This window comes from Aquarana catesbeiana, linkage group LG05 (assembly GCF_042186555.1).
Source record: "Aquarana catesbeiana isolate 2022-GZ linkage group LG05, ASM4218655v1, whole genome shotgun sequence".
Taxonomy (NCBI): Eukaryota; Metazoa; Chordata; class Amphibia; order Anura; family Ranidae; genus Aquarana; species Aquarana catesbeiana.
The window spans coordinates 616,806,350-616,829,756 of record NC_133328.1 but is presented as its reverse complement, the minus strand read 5'-3'; the positions used below and the strand labels follow the sequence as shown (position 1 = coordinate 616,829,756).

At 43.3% G+C, this 23,407-nt stretch overlaps 1 protein-coding gene across 2 annotated transcripts in view; it reads left to right on the top strand.

Moving 5' to 3' along the window:
• Nucleotides 1-23,407, top strand: part of OC90 (otoconin 90) — a 151,457-nt gene that overhangs the window by 66,219 nt on the left and 61,831 nt on the right. For both annotated transcript variants that reach the window (XM_073632265.1, XM_073632264.1), the window contains exons 9-10: nucleotides 5,043-5,090; nucleotides 13,726-13,785. In XM_073632265.1, the coding sequence (XP_073488366.1) occupies nucleotides 5,043-5,090; nucleotides 13,726-13,785 (108 nt within the window). The remainder of the gene's footprint in view (nucleotides 1-5,042; nucleotides 5,091-13,725; nucleotides 13,786-23,407) is intronic.

Genomic DNA, 23,407 nt, shown 5'->3' with positions numbered 1-23,407 from the left:
TTTTTATTTGGTAAGAACCTTTTTCTTTTTACTTGTACAAATAAATATTTAGTTTAGGGTGCATCAGTGACAAGCCACCACTGGCTCTTATGCCCTGTACACACGACCAGTTTTGCCGTCGGAATAAACTCTGAAGGTTTTTACGACGGAGTTCCGACGGAATTCCGCTCAAGCTGTCTTGCATACACACGGTCACACCAAATTCTGACCGTCCAGGACGCGGTGACGTACAACACGTAGCCAGTAGCCAATAGCTTCCGTCTCATACTTGCTTCAGAGCATGCGTCGGAACAGTATACTACAGACGAGTGTTTTTTCCGATAGTAATTTGTTCCGTCGGAAAAATATAGGTCATCTGAATTTTTGACAGAAAAAGTCAGATGGGGCATACACACGGTCGGAATATATGATGAAAAGCTCCCATCGGACTCTTTCTGTCGGAAATTCCGCTCATGTGTGCGCGGCATTAGAAGCCTCAACTGCTGCTGCAATTTTTAGGTCCCTCTGAAAGAAGTCCACTATAGAAATGTGTGGTTCGTTTCATTACAAATCAAAATTCAGACAAAATGCACAAATCGAGGAAACAGCCCTCAACAAAATCTTTGCTAGTTGCCTTATGGCTCCAGGGAAATCCACCACACTCCTTTCTCAGCTCAGTGAACACAACTATTAAAGTCTGGAGATCCATCTTTCAATCAACAAAAGGCATCCCAAGGCACACCCTGTCCTCCCTTCCTATCCCGGCTTTGGGCCTTCTTAGTGAAGATCTGTCAGTCAACTCTTGGGAAACACTCAACAAACATCTCCATAGGGGACCTCTTAGACAACCAGTGCATGAACTCTTTCCAAGCTCTACACACAAAATATGCCGTTCCCAACTGGGATTTTTACAAGTACCTCTGAATCAGGCACATCCTGAATAGCTTACTTTGGTCACCGAGTACTCTCACCTCGGACATTATTCACTTCTATGAATATCCATGGCCCTCAACTAAGGGAATCTCACACCTCTATCACTTACTGAGCGGCGCAGCTCCTCTACAAAACTCTTGTCAATGGTGAAATGGGAATCTACCCTCCACTTCTCTGCTGACTTAAACCAGTGGAACTCTGCATCTCACACCATGCTGAAGTACTCCAAATGCCTCTCCCACTGTGAGTCCGCACAGAAACCCCTCCACCAGTGGTACCATACTCCACAGAAGATTGCAAGGATTTTTCCTTCAACCTCATCTTATTGTTGGTGGAACTGTGGTGGTCAAGGGTCAACTACTCACATCTGGTGGGCATTGCTAAAGTCTTCTGGGCAGACATTCAGTCTATGATGAAAGATATTGCTGGTACGAGAGGAGTACTGTTACCACAGTTGGCCTTGCTGGGCTTGGGTTTAGACTTGCAGGGGTCTCAAACTGGTGGCCCTCCAGCTGTTGTAAAACTAAAAGTCCCATGAGGCATTGTAAGGATGATGTTTGGGTACAACGTTGAACGACCACGCAATTGTCAGTTAAAGCGACACAGTGCCGAATCGCAAAAGGTGCTTTGGTCAGGAAGGGGGTAAATTCTTCCGGGGCTGAAGCGGCTATACACATATTGTACCTGATTGGTAACGCAACCCTTTCTGAAAATGTTCCTTTTTTATTTTCTGACAACATTTTCATTATTCAGAGATTTGGAGGTATCCAAATTTCAATTTATCCAAAATAAATTATAATGAAACAGCGAAATGCATTTGTTTTATTTAGATGTTTGAAGCATCCAAAGTAACTAATTAATGCTCCAAATGTATTTGTGAATAGCTGGTTGTTAAGGAGCAGGCTGCCGCTGTGTCCTTAACAACCATGACTCATCTGAATGTGAACAAAAGAAGAGCCGGCATTAGAAAATGTAAAAAAAACAGTGTGGGGACCCCCCAAAATTCATACAAGGTCCTTAGGTCTGGTATAAATTTTTCAGGGGAACTCCACTCCAAGAAAATGGCGTGGGTCCCCCCCCCCCCAAAAATTCATTCCAGACCCTTATCCAAGCATGCAGCCCGGCAGGCCAGAAAAGGGGGGGACAAGCGAGCGCTCCTTTCTGAGTTATACCGGGCCACATGACCATGTCGATGAGGAAAATGGCCTCTTCCCGCAACCCTGGTCTGGTTGTTGTGCTGGGGGGTAGCTTACGGAAATCTAGGTCCCCAGATCCAAGCCCCCCCCATGTGAATGAGTAGGGGTACATAGTACCCCTACTCATTCACCAAAAAGATAAGAAAAGTAAATAAAAACAGTCAAAAACTGTCTTTATGTTTTTATTTACTTTTGCACATTTTTTTGGTGAATACAATGTACCCCATACTCATTCACATGGGGGTGGCTAGGATCTGGAGACTCCCTTGTTAAAGGGGGCTTCCAGATTCCGATTGGATACCCCCGCACCTCCACAATCACCAGGCCAGGGTTGTGGGGAAAAGGCCCTTGTCCTCTGTCTTCACCAACATGGAGATAAGGTGCTTTGGGGGAAGAGGGAGCCCCTCCTCCAAAGCACCCCCCTATGTTGAGAGCATGTGGCCTGGTACGGTTCAGGAGGGCGGGCACTTGCTCACCCCCCCCTCCCCCTTCCAGGCCTGCCAAGCTGCATGCTCGGATAAGGGTCTGGTATGGATTTTGAGGGGGACCCCACACCATTTTTCCTTGCCTGGAGTTCCCCTAAAATGCATACCAGAACAAAAAGGCCTTCTATGTATTGTTTTTTTTTTCTAATGCCAGCTCTTTTTTTTTTACTTACATACTGTTGTCAGCGCTGACAGCAGATGAGTCATAGTTGGTAGGGACGCGGGGGCCATCCGGTCCTTAACAACCAGCTATTTTGGGCTGTGTTTTTTCTTTTAAATAACTTCCAAAAATTACGAATCGATTCGGAACAATGAATCTGAATATATAAAACTAATTCTGAAAACAAATCCTTTTAACATAACGAGTATGACAAAACTAAATGATTTACTTAACAAATGAATTTGAAATTAAATTAAACAATTTTTTTTGTTGTGCACATATCTACTCCACTATGTATTATGTAACCCTTTCCCAGAGCCATTTTTGCTTTTTTTTGCATGCATTTTTAAAAAATATATTTAGGTCTGAAGATTAGTTTAAACCCCCAAACAGTATATATTTTCTGAAAGAAGCGACCCTGGAGAATAAAATGGTGGTAGTTCCAATTTTATCCAGCACACATGTTTAGTAAAAATACACTAAAGTTCTTTTTAGGGCACATAAGCACAATAAATTAACTGATTTTTGGTAAATCATAAAAGATGAGGTTGCGCCGAGTAAATAGATACCCAACATATGTGCATGCATGCCCGTAAAACGAAGGCAAACTTCAGCAACCTATATTTTCCATAAGCAACGCTTTACAGCATCAGATCTTGGACATTTCATTGAAGTAATCTTGGGTACAATGTTAGCAGCCATTCTAGGCTAAAGAAGGCTTATAGCTACATACCTTTTTCCATTGGATGGCTGTACAGGAGACCAAAAATTGTCCTTTCCCCCTAATATCTTGTTTTTACAAATTTGCAGTTCTGATAGTTCCTAAAACCTTTACATTCCAACCTGCAGCCCTTTGGTACTTGTCGTGTGGCCCCTTGGACCCGAGCAGTATGTAGTGGAAGCATTGTTTTGTAAAGGGGTAATAGCAGAATCTCTACTAGCCTCAAGAAACGTTTCCCCAGTCTCTCATTGTGTTCAGTAGCATGGATCCAGTCTCCAACAAAACCTGTAGTATATCCAAAGTCTCTGGCCATCATTTCATCTTTTATGTTCCCAGTCTCTGACACTCTTTTCTTCTAACATGTCTCCAATCTCTGACCGTCACTTCCTCTTGTATGTCCCCAGTCTTTGGCCCTCATTTCATCTAGTATGTCTTCAAACTCTGACCATCATTTCATCTAGGATGTCCTCAGTCTCACTATCGCTTCCTCTAGTATGTCCCCAGTCTGACTATCACTTCCTCTAGTATGTCCCCAGTCTGATTATCACTTCCTCCAGTATGCCCCCAGTCTTTGGCCCTCATTTCCTCTAGGATGTCCCCAATCTCTGAGTATCATCATCTCTAGTATGTCCCCAGTCTTTGGCCCTCATTTCCTCTAGGATGCCCCCAATCTCTGAGTATCATCATCTCTAGTATGTCCCCAGTCTTTGGCCCTCATTTCCTCTAGGATGTCCCCAATCTCTGAGCATCATCATCTCTAGTATGTCCCCAGTCATTGACCATCATTTCCTCTAGTATGTCTCCAGGCTAACCACCATTTCCTCTAGTATGTCTCCCGTCTAACCACCATTTCCTCTAGTATGTCTCCAGTTTAACCATCATTTCTTCTAGTATGTTTCCAGTTTGACCATAATTTCCTCTAGTATGTTCCCAATCTGACCATCATTTCCTCTAGTATGTCTCCAGTCTCTGACCATCATTTCCTTTAATATGTCTACAGTCTTTAATCATCATTAATATAGTATGTCTCCAGTCTCTGACCATCATCTCCTCTAGTATGCCCCCAGTCTGACTATCACTTCCTCTAGTATGTCTCTAATCTCTATCACTTCCTCTAGTATGTCCCCAGTCTCTGTCCCTCATTTCCTCTAGTATGTCTCCAATCTCTGACCAATTATTTCCTCTAGTATGTCCCCAGTCTGACTGTCATTTCCTCTAGTATGTCCCCAGTCTCTGAGCATCGTCCCCTCTAATATGTCCCCAGTCTTTGACCATCATTTCCTCTTTTAAGTTCCCAGTCTCTGATAACCATTTCCTCTAGTATGTATCCAGTCTAGGACCATCATCTCCTCTAGCATGTCGCTGGTCTCTGACCATCATCTTCTCTCAAACATTACATATACTGAACTTTTTTTTGCAACCCTTTGGTAATGTCAGGGAGGTCCCCTACACCTTATAAATTGACAACCACTGCTTTACATATTTGCCTGTGAATGATTACATATTGACTCTTTGATATGAAGTGAGTAGCAATGTAATTTAATGTAATATATCCTTGTACCTTTCAGCACTGCAGAACAGAAGCATGGACGTCATGCACATTCCAGCGCAGGAAGGTATGCTTTAAAGGGAGATTCCACTTCCATAAAAAAAAAAAAAAAAAGACAAAGCCTATGCATTGCTACAGCACCCATGTTGTTATTTTAATGTGATTGCAAAATTACCTTTCCATTCCAGTCTCCTGCCAGCTGTGGGGATTTAAAGGTGAACTCCAGCCACATATAAAACACATATTAACGCAGCTCTGTAATCATTAAAACTTTTTAAAATGCAGAAAACTACAGAAGTGGACAGAGACAAGACCAGTCACCCTGCACAAGGAGAGAGAGCAGCAGTGACTGGAATATTTGCTTAGCCCCCGGTTTCAGCTTTAACATAGTATGGCTACTCGTTGTAGTAAAACAGTTTGGGGTTGATTTACTAAAGGGAAATCGACTGTGCACTTTGCAAAGTGCAGTTGCTCCAGAGCTTAGTAAATGAACAGAGGTTCTGCTGACTTCCACCATTCAATCATGTACAAGCAAAACTTTTTTTTTTTTTTTTTTTCCTTGGATGTGATTGGGTATTCTTGGCAAAGTGAAGCTTTACCTCATTTACTAAACTTTGGAGCAACTTCACTTGCAAAGTGCACAGTGTACAGTGCCATGAAAAACTATTCATTCCCCTTGAAATTGTTACAACCAAAAACGTAAATGTATTTTATTGGGATTTTATGTGATAGACCAACACAAAGTGGCACATAATTGTGAAGTGGAAGGAAAATGATAAATGGTTTTCAAAATGTTTTACAAATAAATATGTGAAAAGTGTGGCGTGCATTTGTATTCAGCCCCCTTTACTCTGATACCCCTAACTAAAATTTAGTGGAACCAATTGCCTTCAGAAGTCACCTAATTAGTAAATAGAGTCCACTTGTGTGTAATTTAATCTCAGTATAAATACAGCTGTTCTATAAAACCCTCAGAGGTGTGTTAGAGAACCTTAGTGATCACACAGCATCATGAAGGCCAATGAAAACACCAGACAGGTCAGGGATAAAGTTGAGGGGAAGTTTGAAGCAGGGTTAAGTTATAAAAAAATATCCCAAGCTTTGAACATCTCACAGAGCACTGTTCAATCCATCATCCGAAAATGGAAAGAGTATGGCACAACTGCAAACCTACCAAGACATGGCCGTCCACCTAAACTGACAGGCCGGGCAAGGAGAGCATTAATCAGAGAAGCAGCCAAGAGGCCCAACTCTGGAGGAGCTGCAGAGATCCACAGCTCAGGTAGGAGAATCTGTCCACAGGACAACTATTAGCCCTGCACTCCACAAATCTGGCCTTTATGCAGGGGCGGATCCAGGGGGGGGCAACGGGGCAACTGCCCCCTCCGAGAAATGCGGGTGACTGTGACAGAGCCCACCGGCGGGCGGCTCCATAAGTTAGAGAGCCGCTGGGCGGCTCCGTGAGTGAAAGAGCCGCCGGGCGGCTCCGTGAGTGAGAGAGCCGCCGGGCGGCTCCGTGAGTGAGAGAGCCGCCGGGCGGCTCCGTGAGTCAGTGAGAGAGCCGCCGAGCGGCTCCGTGAGTGAGAGAGCCGCCGGGCGGCTCCATGGTGAGAGAGAGCGGGCTGCTGGCCAATCAGGGAGACGGCGGGCGGGGGAGCAGAGAGATGACATCCTCTCTCACTGCCCAGCTCCCACCCTGCATCCCTGCAGTTCCCCCCCACCATGCAGGCAGCTGCGGCAGCAGAGAGATTACATCATCTCTCTGCTGCCTGTCTCTGGGACACAAGAGACCACCTTAGCAGGTGGCAAGTGACAATCTTCATCTGGTGACAGGCGACGTGGCAAGTGACAATCCGCAACATGTGGCAGGCGACGTGGCAAGTGACAATCTTCATCTGGTGACAGGCGACGTGGCAAGTGACAATCCGCAACATGTGGCAGGCAACCTGCCAAGTGACAATCCGCAACGTGGCAGGCGACGTGGCAAGTGACAATCTTCATCTGGTGACAGGCGACGTGGCAAGTGACAATCTGAATCTGGTGACAGGCAACGTGGCAAGTGACAATCCGCAACATGTGGCAGGCGACGTGGCAAGTGACAATCTGCATCTGGTGACAGGTGACGTGGCAAGTGACACACTCGGGGCTCCCACTGATTCTGCATTATGGTAAGTTATTTAATTTTTTATAACAATGTAATAATAGTAATAATGCGCTTCAATCATCCTGACACCATAACAACCATGGTGCCCTTATGATTGAAGCGCCAACACCAGCCATTTCCCCGATAGATGTACCCCAAAAAAATATATTTTCTGGCAGTGCCCTTCCCGAGACTAGACTCTGGATCCGCCCCTGCCTTTATGGAGTGGCAAGAAGAAAGCCATTGTTGAAAGGAAGCCATAAGAAGTTTGTAGTTTGGGAGAAACCATGTGGTGCACACAGCAAACATGTGGAAGAAGGTGCTCTGGTCAATTAAGACCAATATTAAACTTTTTGGCCTAAAAGCAAAACGCTACGTGTGGCATAAAACTAACACTGCACATCACCCTGAACACACCATCCCCACTGTGAAACATGGTGGTGGCAGCATCATGTTGTGGGGATGCTTTTCTTCAGCAGGGACAGGGAAACCGATCAGAGTTGATGAGAAGATGGATGGAGACAAATACAGGGCAATCTTAGAAGAAAACCTGTTAGAGCCTGCAAAAGACTTGAGACTTGGGCGGAGGTTCACCTTCCAGCAGGACAACGACCCTAAACATACAGCCAGAGCTACAATGTAATGGTTTAGATCAAAGCATATTTAATTGTTATGCCCTGTACGCATGATCGGACATTCCGACAACAAAATCCATGGATTTTATCTGACGGATGTTGGCTCAAACTTGTCTTGCATACATACAGTCGCACAAAGTTGTCGGAAAATCCGATCGTTCTGAACGCGGTGACGTAAAACACGTACGTCGGGACTATAAACGGGGCAGCAGCCAATAGCTTTCATCTCTTAATTTATTCTGAGCATGCGTGGCACTTTGTGCGTCGGATTTGTGTACACACGATCGGAATTTCCGACAACGGATTTTGTTGTCGGAAAATTTTATAGCCTGCTCTCAAACTTTGTGTGTCGGAAATTCCGATGGAAAATGTGTGATGGAGCCCACACAGGGTCGGAATTTCCGACAACAAGGTCCTATCACACATTTCCCATCGGAAAATCCGACCGTGTGTACGGGGCATTAGAATGGTCCAGTCAAAGTCCAGACCTAAATCCAATTGAGAATATGTGGCAAGAATTGAAAATTGCTGTTCACAGACGCTCTCCATCCAATCTGACAGAGCTTGAGCTATTTTGCAAAGAAGAATGGGCAAAAATGTCACTCTCTACATGTGCAAAGCTGGTAGAGACATCCCCAAAAAGACTTGCAGCTGTAATTGCAGCAAAAGGTGGTTCTACAAAGTATTGACTCAGGGGGCTGAATACAAATGTACGCCAATGAATACTTTTTCAAGGCACTGTATTTGCCTTTAGTAAATCCACCCCTCTCCTGCACAGGGATTTTAAAGCCGCTCTTCCCCCAATTGCTATCCCCCTCCCCACTGGATGTCTTTGAAGTTTTCTATGCTTTTTGTTCTTATTCTTACCTTTTCCAGATGTCTTCAGGTCAGTTACACGATGTTGCAAGATCCTGTTTGTCTCTTCTATGAGCTGGGCAGCTCCCAATTAATGCAGAGGGTGGCATTTAGCATTGCTCTCTGCCTCATTGCTTAGGGTGCAGGTCCTTCATGCCCAGCACTCACAGTATGTCCTCAGTCTTACAGGTTGAATGGCACTGGGTTCAGGACTGGGGACATCCTGTGGTGAAGTAGGGGTACTACAGGGAATAGCACCAGAGAGAATTGTGTTTATACAATTCAATAGAATATTTACTTAGCCCATATTTCAGCTTTAACACGTCATGGCTACTTGCTGTAGTAAACAGTCTCCTGCCTGCACAGGGATTTTAAACCCCCCTCATTCCCTGTACTCATAATATGTCCTCAGTCTTCCAGGTCGAATGGCACTAGGTGCAGGAAGACTGGGGACATCTTGTGGTGAAGTAGAAGTACTACGGGGAACAGCACCAGGAAGAAGCAGTTAAGCTGCTTTTTAAATTTTTAACACCTTAACAATATTAGCCTGGAGTTGAGCTTTAACAGCTGCTGATGTGTTACAAAACATCTAGTAGTCTAGAGCTTTCTTTAAAGGCTGGGGTTAGGTTGTATTACAATAATAAAATGTATATAATGGTTCTCCTCCAGCAAAGATATGTATTACACTTTCATGCATGGAATTACTGCATACTCATTAGATTTATAACACAATTTACGGAACATGTACATGTAGAAGCAGCGGGCTGTGTCGCCATGAATGTTCTATGAGTCTAGAAAGCTGGCTATTAAACATATAGATTTTCAGCTCAGATCATTATCTGCTGTCAGAGACAAGTCCCCTCAGCGGGGAAGAGACACGTCTGTGGAAATGAGAGGCAATTATTTTAGTCTCTCGGAAAGCGAGGCAGAAATAACTGTATTCTTTCATCAGCGCTTCCACTCCTGGGGGGGGGGGGGTGACGCCAGTTAGACGATCTCTAGAAGAAGCAGAGGATGGTTCTGGCCCTCCTGCCGTAGAAGGACTACATGGTCACAGCATGGCCTATAAATTGTGGCTTTGCAGGTCTGGGATTCTGGGTTCTGAACCTACCAGGACACCTGGGTTTGTGTGAGTTTAAAAGTTTTCTAATTATGACCTATGAAAGACATGACTTACTGCAGGGCACCAGGGCTCATTCATACTGGCAGCATCGGACAGGCTTGCCCAAAGTTCCAACTCAGCTTGCCAACAGAGTTTTTTGGCTAAAAACTTTGCAGGTTCACCACCAAAAACAAGGAATAGTCTACAGTATAATGCAATGCAAAGCCATTGCCTGGGAATGCTGAGTCACAAAAGCCAATAATTTAAAGGGATTGATAGTTCAGCACCCTTTCTATAAAAGAATGGAATAATAGGAGCCACAAATGGTGGAGCTGTTAGGAAAAGTTAACAATTCTGTGCTGGAATTTTTCACAATTTTCTTTGCAATTGGTACATGTTCCCAATGGCAGTACTTGGTGTTCCAGGCATTTTTTTGATAATAGCTTTCTCCTTACCCTAGCCATGGGCAGAATTATTTGTTGACCCCTTCCCGATAGCCGTAAACACATATGTGTCACTGTGTTTTTGGTGAGATTGCGATTTACAGTGCGCCCCCCAGCACAGAACCCGAGCTCACAGCAAGAGCCCCGTGTCTTGTACTAACCTGATCGCTGTGATAGCCTCTGATTGGCTATCACTGTGATCAATCACTATACAGCCTGCCCATCTGTTTTTTTTTCTTCCCTTGAAGGGAGAAAAGGATACATTGTATACACACAAGATTTATTATATAATACATTGTATACACAAGATTTATTATATAATACATTGTATACACACAAGATTTATTATATAATACATTGTATACACAAGATTTATTATATAATACATTGTATACACACAAAATACATTATATAATACATTGTATATGCACAAGATTTATTATATAATACATTGTATACGCACAAGATGCATTATATATTACATTGTATACACACAAGATACCTTATATAATACATTGTATACACACAAGATACATTATATAATACATTGTATACACACAAGATACATTATATCAGCCCTCAAATTTTCCACTCGCCTACTTGCATTTTGCGAGTGGAAAGTGATGGCTGGTGAGCGTGGGCTGCCTGGGAGGGGGGGGGGGGGCAAGCACTGCCGACAGACGGGGTTGAATGGAAGACGTTCTCCCAGCGATCGCCAAGGGTAAGAGAGAGGAGAGCAAGCGGCCCGGATCATCAGAAAGCGGGGACATCGCTGTAACAGCTTTCATTTGCATTACTGTGTGCTCCCACCGCCCGTTGTCACATACAGCCCCGCCTCCTGGCCCGGGTACTTTGATAGACAGATCACCCGTGCATTGCATATATGAAAGATACATTATATAATTCATTGTATACATGCAAGATACATTATATAATACATTGCATACATAAAAAATACATTGTACATAGCTCCCAACTGTCCCTGATTTCAAGGGACTGGCCCTGATTTGGAACAAAAAGTCCATTTGTCCCTCATTTTGGTCTGATCTATATAGTATATAAAATGCACTATTTACAGTATCTTTTCAAAAAGTGCTAAATCTTTAATCCAGTTTCTAAATTGCTGCATTTGTAGATGTCAAAAGCCAATATAAAGGAATAGTAGTGGTAAAAAAAGCTCTTGTGGGTTTAACTAACCTTTTTTTTGTATAATTGTCCTTTAAGGGGGTGTGTCCTATGCCTACATACAGTACTTTTGCTAATAGGTGCCCCTCGTTCCCATCTCAAAAAGTTGGGAGGTATACATTGTATACATACAGGTTACATTATATAATATATTGTATACATACAGAATACATTATATAATACATTGTATACATACAGAATACATTATATAATACATTGTATACATACAGGATACATTATATAATACATTGTATACATGCAGGATACATTATATAATACATTATATACATACAGGATAGAGTATATAATACATTGTATACATTCTAGATACATTATATAATACATTACAGATACATTGTATACATACAGGAAACATTATATAATACATTGTAACTTTTTCTCCATGCAAGAAGTGAAAACTGTAAACTAAAGAAATGCATGTAAAAAAAATATAATAACAATAATAATAAAAGATAAAATATATCAGCATTTGATCTAGGTCAGGGTCAACATATTTTAGGTAGGATTAAAAAAAAAAAAAAGCATTTTTTATCTTAGCATTAGCGTCAGATAGGGTCAATGTGTTTTAGGTAGGATAAACAAAAATAAAAAAAAAAATTGTGCACTATTGTTTCTTGGCCTTACTATGGGTACATACAACAAATAATATACACATACAGTATGTGGTATTGCTGTGATTGTCAGGAGCAGGAGGATTTATTTTGGGTTGTTCTTTGGTGTTGGGTTATGGTAATACTAACAAATATACAGTTACATTTTTTTAAAAAACAGTACTTTTTTTTTACTATTTTGTGCCAGTTTTCCGTTGATAATAAAAATAATATAAAATACAGAAGATGTCCATTCCTGTTTACCACTAAATAAAAGCCCAATTTGTCCAGAAAAAAAAAAACAAGGCTTGCTATGGGGGGGGGGGGGGGGGGGCACTCAAAGAAGGAACCTAGAGCACTGGCAGGGGACCCCAGAATAGGAGATATGGGGCCGCTCTGTGCAATATCATTGCACACAGCATGTGAGTATAACATGTTTGTTATTTTAATTAAAAAAAAAATAGCTTTACAATCACTTTAAGATGCAAGCATGTGGCAAAAAATGGCTGTGGTCCATTATTGGGGTTTTCAGATCATTAACTTGTATCAGATGCACCCTTAATGCACCCATTCATGCGTCCGGCCCCTTTCAGGACACCCGACGCATGGATTTCAATATGGGGTAGGTGTTTTTTTGAAGCACCGTCCAGAGCTGGAGGCTCTAATAGGCTTTAATATAGGGTGGGCTCTGGTCGCAGAGAGAGCGCTCCGATCCCACCCAGGTGGGTTACAACAGCGAATGAATTTTTGCTGTTGTAACACTGATCCTCCTCCTGGCCAATTAGTGTTTCAATTATTTTTATTAAATTATTGTAGACATGCAAAACCTTCCATATCATTCCAAAGACATAAATACAGAACATTCAAGAAAAATACAAAAACGCATATACAAAAATGGACCTATGCTTTGACACACATCTCTCAAAGGGCCAAATTTTTTGAAAGTTCGTGGTCAATTTAAAAAAGAAAAGTAGAAATACTACACCCTCAACTCGCAACCCCCCCCCCCCCTCCAAAGAAGGGAGAAAGAGAGGAAAAAAAACTCCCGGCCAATCAGGAGGCCGGTTTTGACACAGGTAACCCAATTGCCTGAAAGGACAGGCAATCCTTTTGGATGCCTAGGAGGAGGAGGGGAGGAGCTGGAAGCCACCAGGGAGGAGAGGACACGGGTCAGCTGCACCAGGCTGCCTGCCACCCACCGCCGCCAATGGGGTAAGTGCCGGACTGACTGGCAAACAGCAGGGGGGGAAGGGGGATTGCCGATCGGGGGGGGGGGGGCGGGGTGAGTGCCACTGACTTGTATATGGGATAAACAAATCAAATAACGACACCTGAACTGGCCACTAGATGTCCTCAGTCTGATGACCAGCCCACTTCCCTTGAGCCCAGGTCATCCTGGACCCACCCCGGCTTGTCACTGGACAGCTAAAAGAGACAAGGCACATGGAAGATCGCATCCCTGTGTCAGTCTGCTCTCTCCTCTTATCTGTATTCTCTTTGCCAGCAAATGAACTGATTGGCTCCTTGTTCTGCTTCTTCCTCTCACACTCCAGCCCCGCTGTACAGGGACTGCAAGTGGCTAATACCGGGTCAGATTCAGGTATTTACACTGCTTACGTTTAGATAATACATTTATTAATGAAATAATGTAATGGGTGCAGAGCTGATATGTGTACAGATTTGTGCAGATCTTTGTAACTTATTTGGAGCTCTTTTTTTTCTCTCTAGGGGAGCAAAGTGACCCGACATCGATCCCTTCTGCAGAGGAGCTCATGACACCTCTGACAGGTGAGCTTTATTTTTATTCTTTTATTATTTCAGAGGTATAAAGAATGGCGCCTTACTGTGGCAGGCTTCTTCCCTTCATAGAGATGTTACCATCGAGGACATTATGCACGGACGGAATCCTCGCTACATTTGTAAAACAAGAAGGGTTGCTGTAACTCGGAGAGCTACAATATAAACACATTCATCATCACAATTTAGAACACAGTGACATTTATATTATAATCCATTAATCCTGAGATTTGGCAGCTAAACTCTCAACAATCTTTACTGTTCTGTTCTACGGCTGCACTTGGGTAACGCTAAGAGGGAGTGATTTTCGGTGTGATCATTTCTGGTGAATGAACGCCTTTCACAGGTTGTAAAATCAAATATAGAAAAAAAATTATGTTAACCCTTTCCCGTCTTTCCTGGTGGCCCTTTAAAGAAATTGAATACTGGGAGAAGAGGGGAAGGAAAGATTGGCCGATCACGTGACCACTGTAATTGGCTGTCAGTCCCACCAGTCACTAGCGGGGACCAATAGCTGTCGTTGGCAGCTTGGTCTTTGTGCTGGGAGAGCACAGTGAGCTCACTCTCAGGACAGAAACGTCGGCCGCCCAGCGACGCATATGTGCAACATGTGTGTGTTAAAGCCAATCGTTTTCTTGCAACATATATGTTTTGGGGGGTCATAATGGGGTTTGAAGTGATACTAAAGGATCGTTTGTTATTTTTTTTTAAATAACAAACATGTCATACTTACCTCCACTGTGCAGCTCTTTTGCGGCTCGGCGGCTCTTGCGGCTCCTCCCTGCATTAGATAACCCCCTTGGAGAAGCGCTCCCCTGAGGGGTTACCTTGCGGGCGTGCTCCCGAGTCCAGCATTCGGCGTCCATAGAGGCTGAATGCAGGACTCGGCCCCGCCCCCCTGGTGCCTGTGTCATTGAATTTAACTGACAGTAGCGGAAGCCAATGGCTGAGCTGCTATCAATCTATCCAATCAAGAGCTGAGAACCCGTGGAGAGAGGGATTGCGGGGACACGCCAACGGAAATTCAGGGCTCAGGTAAGTAAAACGGGGGGGGGGGCTAGGGGGACGGTGACTGCAAGGTGTTTTTTCACCTTAAGGCATAAGATGCCTTAAGGTGAAAAAACACGAGCCTTTACAATCCCTTTAAGAGACAATGTCACATGCCCAATTCAGGTGGACAATTGAAAGAGTAGCCAATGTGTTTCAAGGGTCCAACGCCACCCCTTCATCAGGACTTGCAAAAATGAAAACAATATAAAAGGATTAGAATTTAACTAGACCTTTAATGATATTTTTTACAGTGCTATTACAAGCACGGATCCTGAAACTAAGGCCTCTGTTGATATAGATTACATATAAAATAAGTATGGTGGACCATCATCCAGTTCGGAAGGAAAGAAGACTGGGAGATCGGTCCCCACCTGATCACCCATAAGGGGAGGTTTTAAAGGACTATCTCGGTACCAACTTATACAGTGTATACTCAAAGTTTGATAAAGTATTTGATTCTTTATTAGTACAAAAAAACTATAAAAACAGGATATCCAGGCACTTAATGATAAACATCATAAGAGGTGCATAGTCACAATCCATGTATACCACCAGCATACGTGCCCCCTGCTAAGGAGGAGGATCAGGGTATGCATTGCATTGGCATGCATTAAAAAGGGGATCAACTCTAGAGATAAAACAATAATTCTCCCGCTCTACAAGACTCTGGTCCAGCCGCACCTAGAGTATGCTGTCCAGTTCTGGGCACCAGTCCTCAGGAAGGATGTACTGGAATTGGAGCGAGTACAGAGTACAAAGAAGGGCAACAAAGCTAATAAAGGGTCTGGAGGATATTAGTTATAAGGAAAGGTTGCGAGCACTGAACTTATTCTCTCTGGAGAAGAGACGCTTGAGAGGGGATATGATTTCAATATACAAATACCGTACTGGTTAGAAATAAAACTTTTTCGCAGAAGGGAGTTTAACAAGACACATGGCCACTCATTAAAATTAGAAGAAAAGAGGTTTAACCTTAACCAGTTGCCGACCGCCGCACGACGATGTACGTCGACAGAGCGGCACGGGCAGGCAAAAGGGCTTACCTGTACGTCCTTGCCTGCCCACGGGTGGGGGGTCCGATCGGACCCCCCCCCCCCCGGTGCCTGCGGCGGTCGGCAAATCTCCCCCGGCGATCGGTGGTGAGGGGGAGGCCATCCATTCGTGGCCCCCCCCTCGCGATCGCTCCAAGCCAATGGGATCATTTCCCTGCCTCTGTATTGTACACAGAGGCAGAGGAAATGACGTCATCTCTCCTCGGCTCCGTATTTTCCGTTCCGGCGCCGAGGAGAGAAGACTGTAAAGTGAGTGCACAACACACACACAGTAGAACATGCCAGGCACACAAAACACCCCGATCCCCCCCCCCGATCGCCCCCCGATCACCCCCCAATCACCCCCCCCCGTCACAAACTGACACCAAGCAGTTTTTTTTTTTCTGATTACTGCATGGTGTCAGTTTGTGACAGTTACTGTGTTAGGTCAGTTACTGTTAGCCCCCTTTAGGTCTAGGATACCCCCCTAACCCCCCCTAATAAAGTTTTAACCCCTTGATCACCCCCTGTCGCCAATGTCACTAAGCGATCATTTTTCTGATCGCTGTATTAGTGTCGCTGGTGATGCTAGTTAGGGACGTAAATATTTAGGTTCGCCGTCAGTGTTTTATAGCGTCAGGGACCCCCATATACTACCTAATAAATGTTTTAACCCCTTGATTGTATAACCGTTGCTGGTGACGCTGGTTAGTTCGTTTATTTTTTATAGTGTCAGGGCACCCGCCGTTTATTACCAAATAAAGGTTTAGCCCCCTGATCGCCCGGCGGTGATATGCGTCGCCCCAGGCAGCGTCAGATTAGCGCCAGTACCGCTAACACCCACGCACGCAGCATACGCCTCCCTTAGTGGTATATTATCTGTACGGATCAATATCTGATCCGATCAGATCTATACTAGCGTCCCCAGCAGTTTAGGGTTCCCAAAAACGCAGTGTTAGCGGGATCAGCCCAGATACCTGCTAGCACCTGCGTTTTGCCCCTCCGCCCGGCCCAGCCCACCCAAGTGCAGTATCGATCGATCACTGTCACTTACAAAACACTAAATGCATAACTGCAGCGTTCGCAGAGTCAGGCCTGATCCCTGCGATCGCTAACAGTTTTTTTGGTAGCGTTTTGATGAACTGGCAAGCGCCAGCGGCCTAGTACACCCCGGTCGTAGTCAAACCAGCACTGCAGTAACACTTGGTGACGTGGCGAGTCCCATAAGTGCAGTTCAAGCTGGTGAGGTGGCAAGCACAAGTAGTGTCCTGCTGCCACCAAGAAGAAGACAAACACAGGCCCGTCATGCCCATAGTGCCCTTCCTGCTGCATTCGCCAATCCTAATTGGGAACCCACCACTTCTGCAGCCCCTGTACGTCCTCCATTCACATCCCCAACCAAATGCAGTCGGCTGCATGAGAGGCATTTTTATGTCCTCCCGAGTACCCCTACCCAACGAACCCCCCCCAAAAAAGATGTTGTGTCTGCAGCAAGCTCGGATATAGGCGTGACACCCGCTATTATTGTCCCTCCTGTCCTGACAATCCTGGTCTTTGCATTGGTGAATGTTTTGAACGCTACCATTCACTAGTTGAGTATTAGCGTAGGGTACAGCATTGCACAGACTAGGACACACTTTCACAGGGTCTCCCAAGATGCCATCGCATTTTGAGAGACCCGAACCTGGAACCGGTTACAGTTATAAAAGTTACAGTTACAAAAAAAGTGTAAAAAAAAAAAAAAAAACAAACAAAAATATAAAATAAAAAATAATAGTTGACGTTTTATTGTTCTCTCTCTCTCTCTCTATTCTCTCTATTGTTCTGCTCTTTTTTACTGTATTCTATTCTGCAATGTTTAATTGTTATTATGTTTTATCATGTTTGCTTTTCAGGTATGCAATTTTTTATACTTTACCGTTTACTGTGTTTTATTGTTAACCATTTTTTTGTCTTCAGGTACGCCATTCACGACTTTGAGTGGTTATACCAGAATGATGCTTGCAGGTTTAGGTATCATCTTGGTATAATTCTTTTCAACCAGCGGTCGGCTTTCATGTAAAAGCAATCCTAGCGGCTAATTAGCCTCTAGACTGCTTTTACAAGCAGTGGGAGAGAATGCCCCCCCCCTGTCTTCCGTGTTTTTCTATGGCTCTCCTGTCTCAACAGGGAACCTGAGAATGCAGCCGGTGATTCAGCCAGCTGACCATAGAGCTGATCAGAGACCAGAGTGGCTCCAAACATCTCTATGGCCTAAGAAACCGGAAGCTACGAGCATTTTATGACTTAGATTTCGCCGGATGTAAATAGCTCCATTGGGAAATTAGGGAAGCATTTTATCACACCGATCTTGGTGTGGTCAGATGCTTTGAGGGCAGAGGAGAAATCTAGGGTCTAATAGACCCCAATTTTTTCAAGAAAGAGTACCTGTCACTACCTATTGCTATCATAGGGGATATTTACATTCCCTGAGATAACAATAAAAATGATTAAAAAAAAAAAAAAAAAAAATGAAAGGAACAGTTTAAAAATAAGATAAAAAAGCAAAAAAATAATAAAGAAAAAAAAAAAAAAAAAAAAGCACCCCTGTCCCCCCTGCTCTCGCGCTAAGACAAACGCAAGCGTCGGTCTGGCGTCAAATGTAAACAGCAATTGCACCGTGCATGTGAGGTATCACCACGAAGGTCAGATCGAGGGCAGTAATTTTAGCAGTAGACCTCCTCTGTAAATCTAAAGTGGTAACCTGTAAAGGCTTTTAAAGGCTTTTAAAAATGTATTTATTTTGTTGCCACTGCACGTTTGTGCGCAATTTTAAAGCATGTCATGTTTGGTATCCATGTACTCGGCCTAAGATCATCTTTTTTATTTCATCAAACATTTGGGCAATATAGTGTGTTTTAGTGCATTAAAATTTTAAAAAGTGTGTTTTTTCCCCCAAAAATGCGTTTGAAAAATCGCTGCTCAAATACTGTGTGAAAAAAAAAAATGAAACACCCACCATTTTAATCTGTAGGGCATTTGCTTTAAAAAAATATATAATGTTTGGGGGTTCAAAGTAATTTTCTTGCAAAAAAAATTAATTTTTTCATGTAATCAAAAAGTGTCAGAAAGGGCTTTGTCTTCAAGTGGTTAGAAGAGTGGGTAATGTGTGACATAAGCTTCTAAATGTTGTGCATAAAATGCCAGGACAGTTCAAAACCCCCCAAATGACCCCATTTTGGAAAGTAGACACCCCAAACTATTTGCTGAGAGTCATGTTGAGTCCGTGGAATATTTTATATTGTGACACAAGTTGCGGGAAAGAGACAAATTTTTTTTTTTTTTTTTTGCACAAAGTTGTCACTAAATGATATATTGCTCAAACATGCCATGGGAATATGTGAAATGACACCCCAAAATACATTCTGTTGCTTCTCCTGAGTATGGGGATACCACATGTGTGGGAATTTTTGGGAGCCTAGCCGCGCACGGGACCCCGAAAACCAAGCACCGCCTTCAGGCTTTCTAAGGGCGTAAATTTTTGATTTCACTCTTCACTGCCTATCACAGTTTCGGAGGCCATGGAATGCCCAGGTGGCACAAACCCCCCCCCAAATGACCCCATTTTGGAAAGTAGACACCCCAAGCTATTTGCTGAGCGGTATAGTGAGTATTTTGCAGACCTCACTTTTTGTCACAAAGTTTTGAAAATTAAAAAAAGAAAAAAAAACATTTTTTTTCTTGTCTTTCTTCATTTTCAAAAACAAATGAGAGCTGCAAAATACTCACCATGCCTCTCAGCAAATAGCTTGGGGTGTCTTCTTTCCAAAATGGGGTCATTTGGGGGGGGTTTGTGCCACCTGGGCATTCCATGGCCTCCGAAACTGTGATAGGCAGTGAAGAGTGAAATCAAAAATGTACACCCTTAGAAATCCTGAAGGCGGTGCTTGGTTTCGGGGCCCCGTACGCGGCTAGGCTCCTAAAAAGTCCCACACATGTGGTGTCCCCATACTCAGGAGAAGCAGCTAAATGTATTTTGGGGTGCAATTCCACATATGCACATGGCCTGTGTGAGCAATATATCATTTAGTGACAACTTTGTGCAAAAAAAAAAAATTGTCACTTTCCCGCAACTTGTGTCAAAATATAAAATATTCCATGGACTCAACATGCCTCTCAGCAAATAGCTTGGGGTGTCTACTTTCCAAAATGGGGTCATTGGGGGGGGGGGGGTTTGTGCCATCTGGGCATTTTATGGCGTTCAAAACTGAAATAGGTAGTGAGGAGTAAAATCAAAAATGTACGCCCTTAGAAATCCTGAAGGCAGTGATTGGTTTTCGGGGTCCCGTACGCGGCTAGGCTCCCAAAAAGTCCCACACATGTGGTATCCCCATACTCAGGAGAAGCAGCTAAATGTATTTTGGGGTGCAATTCCACATATGCCCATGGCCTGTGTGAGCAATATATCATTTAGTGACAACTTTTTGTAATTTTTTTTTTTTTGTCATTATTCAATCACTTGGGACAAAAGAAATGAATATTCAATGGGCTCAACATGCCTCTCAGCAATTTCCTTGGGGTGTCTACTTTCCAAAATGGGGTCATTTGTGGGGGTTTTGTATTGCCCTGCCATTTTAGCACCTCAAGAAACGACATAGGCAGTCATAAATTAAAGGCTGTGTAAATTCCAGAAAATGTACCCTAGTTTGTAGGCGCTATAACTTTTGCGCAAACCAATAAATATATACTTATTGACATTTTTTTTACCAAAGACATGTGGCCGAATACATTTTGGCCTAAATGTATGACTAAAATTGAGTTTATTGGATTTTTTTTAGAACAAAAAGTAGAAAATATCATTTTTTTTCAAAATTTTCAGTCTTTTTACGTGTATAGCGCAAAAAATAAAAACGGCAGAGGTGATCAAATACCATCAAAAGAAAGCTCTATTTGTGGGAAGAAAAGGACGCAAATTTCGTTGGTTAAACTACGTAGAGGGTTCTTTACTGTAAGAGCGGCAAGGATGTGGAATTCCCTTCCACAGGCGGTGGTCTCAGCAGGGAGCATTGATAGCTTCAAGAAACTATTAGATAAGCACCTAAATGACCGCAACATGCAGGGATATACAATGTAATACTGACACATAATCACACACATAGGATGGACTTGATGGACTTGTGTCTTTTTTCAACCTCACCTTCTATGTAACTAAGTAACTATGATATGATGGATTCCTATGGATATCATTGTTCTCAACAAGTTTCTTGGAATTCTACCGCTTCATCAGGAGAATATCTGTAATCAATCATTTGAATAATAAATACCAGATATTACAGTATCACCATATGTGAAACTTATTGAGAACAATGATATCCGTGGGAATCTATCATATCCTGATCCTCCTTAGCAGGGGACATGTATGTTGGAGATATACATGGATTTTAACCATGCACCTTTTATGATGTTTATCATTTAGTATCTGGATATCTTGCTGTTATAGTTTTTTGTACTAATAAACAATCAAATACTTTTTTTTTATCAAACTTTGAGTATACGCTGTATACGTTGGTATTGAGATAGTCCTTTAAAAACTCCCCTTACAAGCACAGATCCTGTCAGAAGCTGGTTTGGCAGCCTAATTTAGGACAGAATGACAGTGCCTCTTGATATCTCAACTACCCCCCACCAACCCAAATAGTATTTATTACTATAGTGCTTTTCTCCCTGGGGACTCGGGGTGGGTTATCTGCTCATGGGGCAGAAATCTTTGGCATGCTCAGTACAATATCATATTAGGGTCAGTTTTAGACAGGAGCCAATAAACCTTCCAGCATGTCTTTGGAGGTTGGGAAGAAACCAGAGGACCTGGAGGAAGCTCACACATGTACAGTACATGGAGATCATACAAATTCCATGCAGATATTGCCATGACTGGGACTCAATTTGGGGACCCAATGATTGCAAGGTAGACAGGCCAACCATTAAGCCACTATATACTCATTGATCCCCATTCTCTTGCCATCTTCCCAGGGCAGGAGGTTACCCTGGTACGCTCCAGTGTAAGATGGCATCACCCCATTGGGTGGTGTCACTGCCATTCTGGCCAGGATGACGTGGCCAGGTCTGATAATTGACCTTTGAGGCCCATTTACTGTCACATGGGGGTAGTATCATGCTCCCCATACCTACACACCCTGCTCTTTAAAGCAACAGAGCAAGAGCTGTGATGGGGTGGCAAGGGAGCACAGGGGGATTTGTATACTTTGTTTGGAGGGGGCTATCAAAAGGTATTGTCACTTTTCCTTAGTGCAAAAAGTTTTTTTTTTTTAAAGCAAACTCTTTGATGAGAGACACATGGGGGATATGCCATTGCTGGCATCCTTGTAAAAATGCTATTTGTCTGGTTGTCATACTCACCCTGTGGCTTCAGGACTTTCTGAGTTACCAGTCTCGAACAATAAAAGTCAAAAGTCTTTATCAGCTTGCTTGGCTCTGAGTCAGAGACTCAAAGTTGGCTCAGCATGACAGCCAGGCTACTAACATTTTCAGAATGAGAGATTAGGCAAATGGCAGCCTTGTCATGCTTCTCATTACAGGTTTTCATTGTAGGAAGAAGATTGTGTCGCTAAGGCCAGATAAGCAAACTAGCAGAAAGTAAGACAAACTGTAAGGTGACATACAGAGACACCCTAGTGCTCAGAGTGGGGTAGGTTTGTCCTTGGTAGCTTCCATGAATGGACTCTCGGGCTTTTAGGATCCAGTGGCAGCCAGCAGCCTAGCAACCAATTACGCAATTCTGACACCTCCCCAGAAAATTCCTTGGTTGTCAGCTTAACATAAACAAAGGGGTTGGGGATGCTCTCAACCAAGTATGGCAATGGCCATATTTAGTCAATGATGGAAATCTCCTGGCTGGCATGTAGGCAGATTGCTTACATGGAGAATGTTTTCTGTTAGCAAGTGAGACAGGCTGCCCAGGCTGGGAGGAGGTTAAACCTGTCTCTGCAGTTCCCTGTGTTTTTGAGCTCTGTGGTGTAAATAAAAGGGGAAGGGCTCTGCACACAGGGAGCTTCTGCATGGGAAGAAGACAGAGAAAAGCCTAAAGATGTAACGTCACCATTACTGAGCTGTACTAAGGATGAAGTAACCACTATGAACACCAGGTAAATGGAAGCAGCGGCATTTGTGGTGCGGAGGCACAATGGCAGTCTAAAGCGTGCCTACAAAACTCTTTATGAATTCCGGGGAATGCTTTTTACTCGCAAAGATATTTGGAAAAACCACATATAACATAAAATCCAAGCCACTGGAGAGCTCTGATAAAGAGGGTTCAGTTCAGATGTAAGAGCAAACTCTGCAGATCCAGATGTAAAAAAGGAACCCTGTGGATTCGGGTTTAAAAGGGGAGCTCTGTGGACTCTGATGTAAGAGTCGAAAACCAAAAAAATTTGATTATTTGGAAAAATCGAAAATTCGGAAATTCTAAAATTTGAAAATTCTGAAATTGGAAAATCCCAAAATTCTGAAATTCGAAAAATCTGAAATTCGGAAAT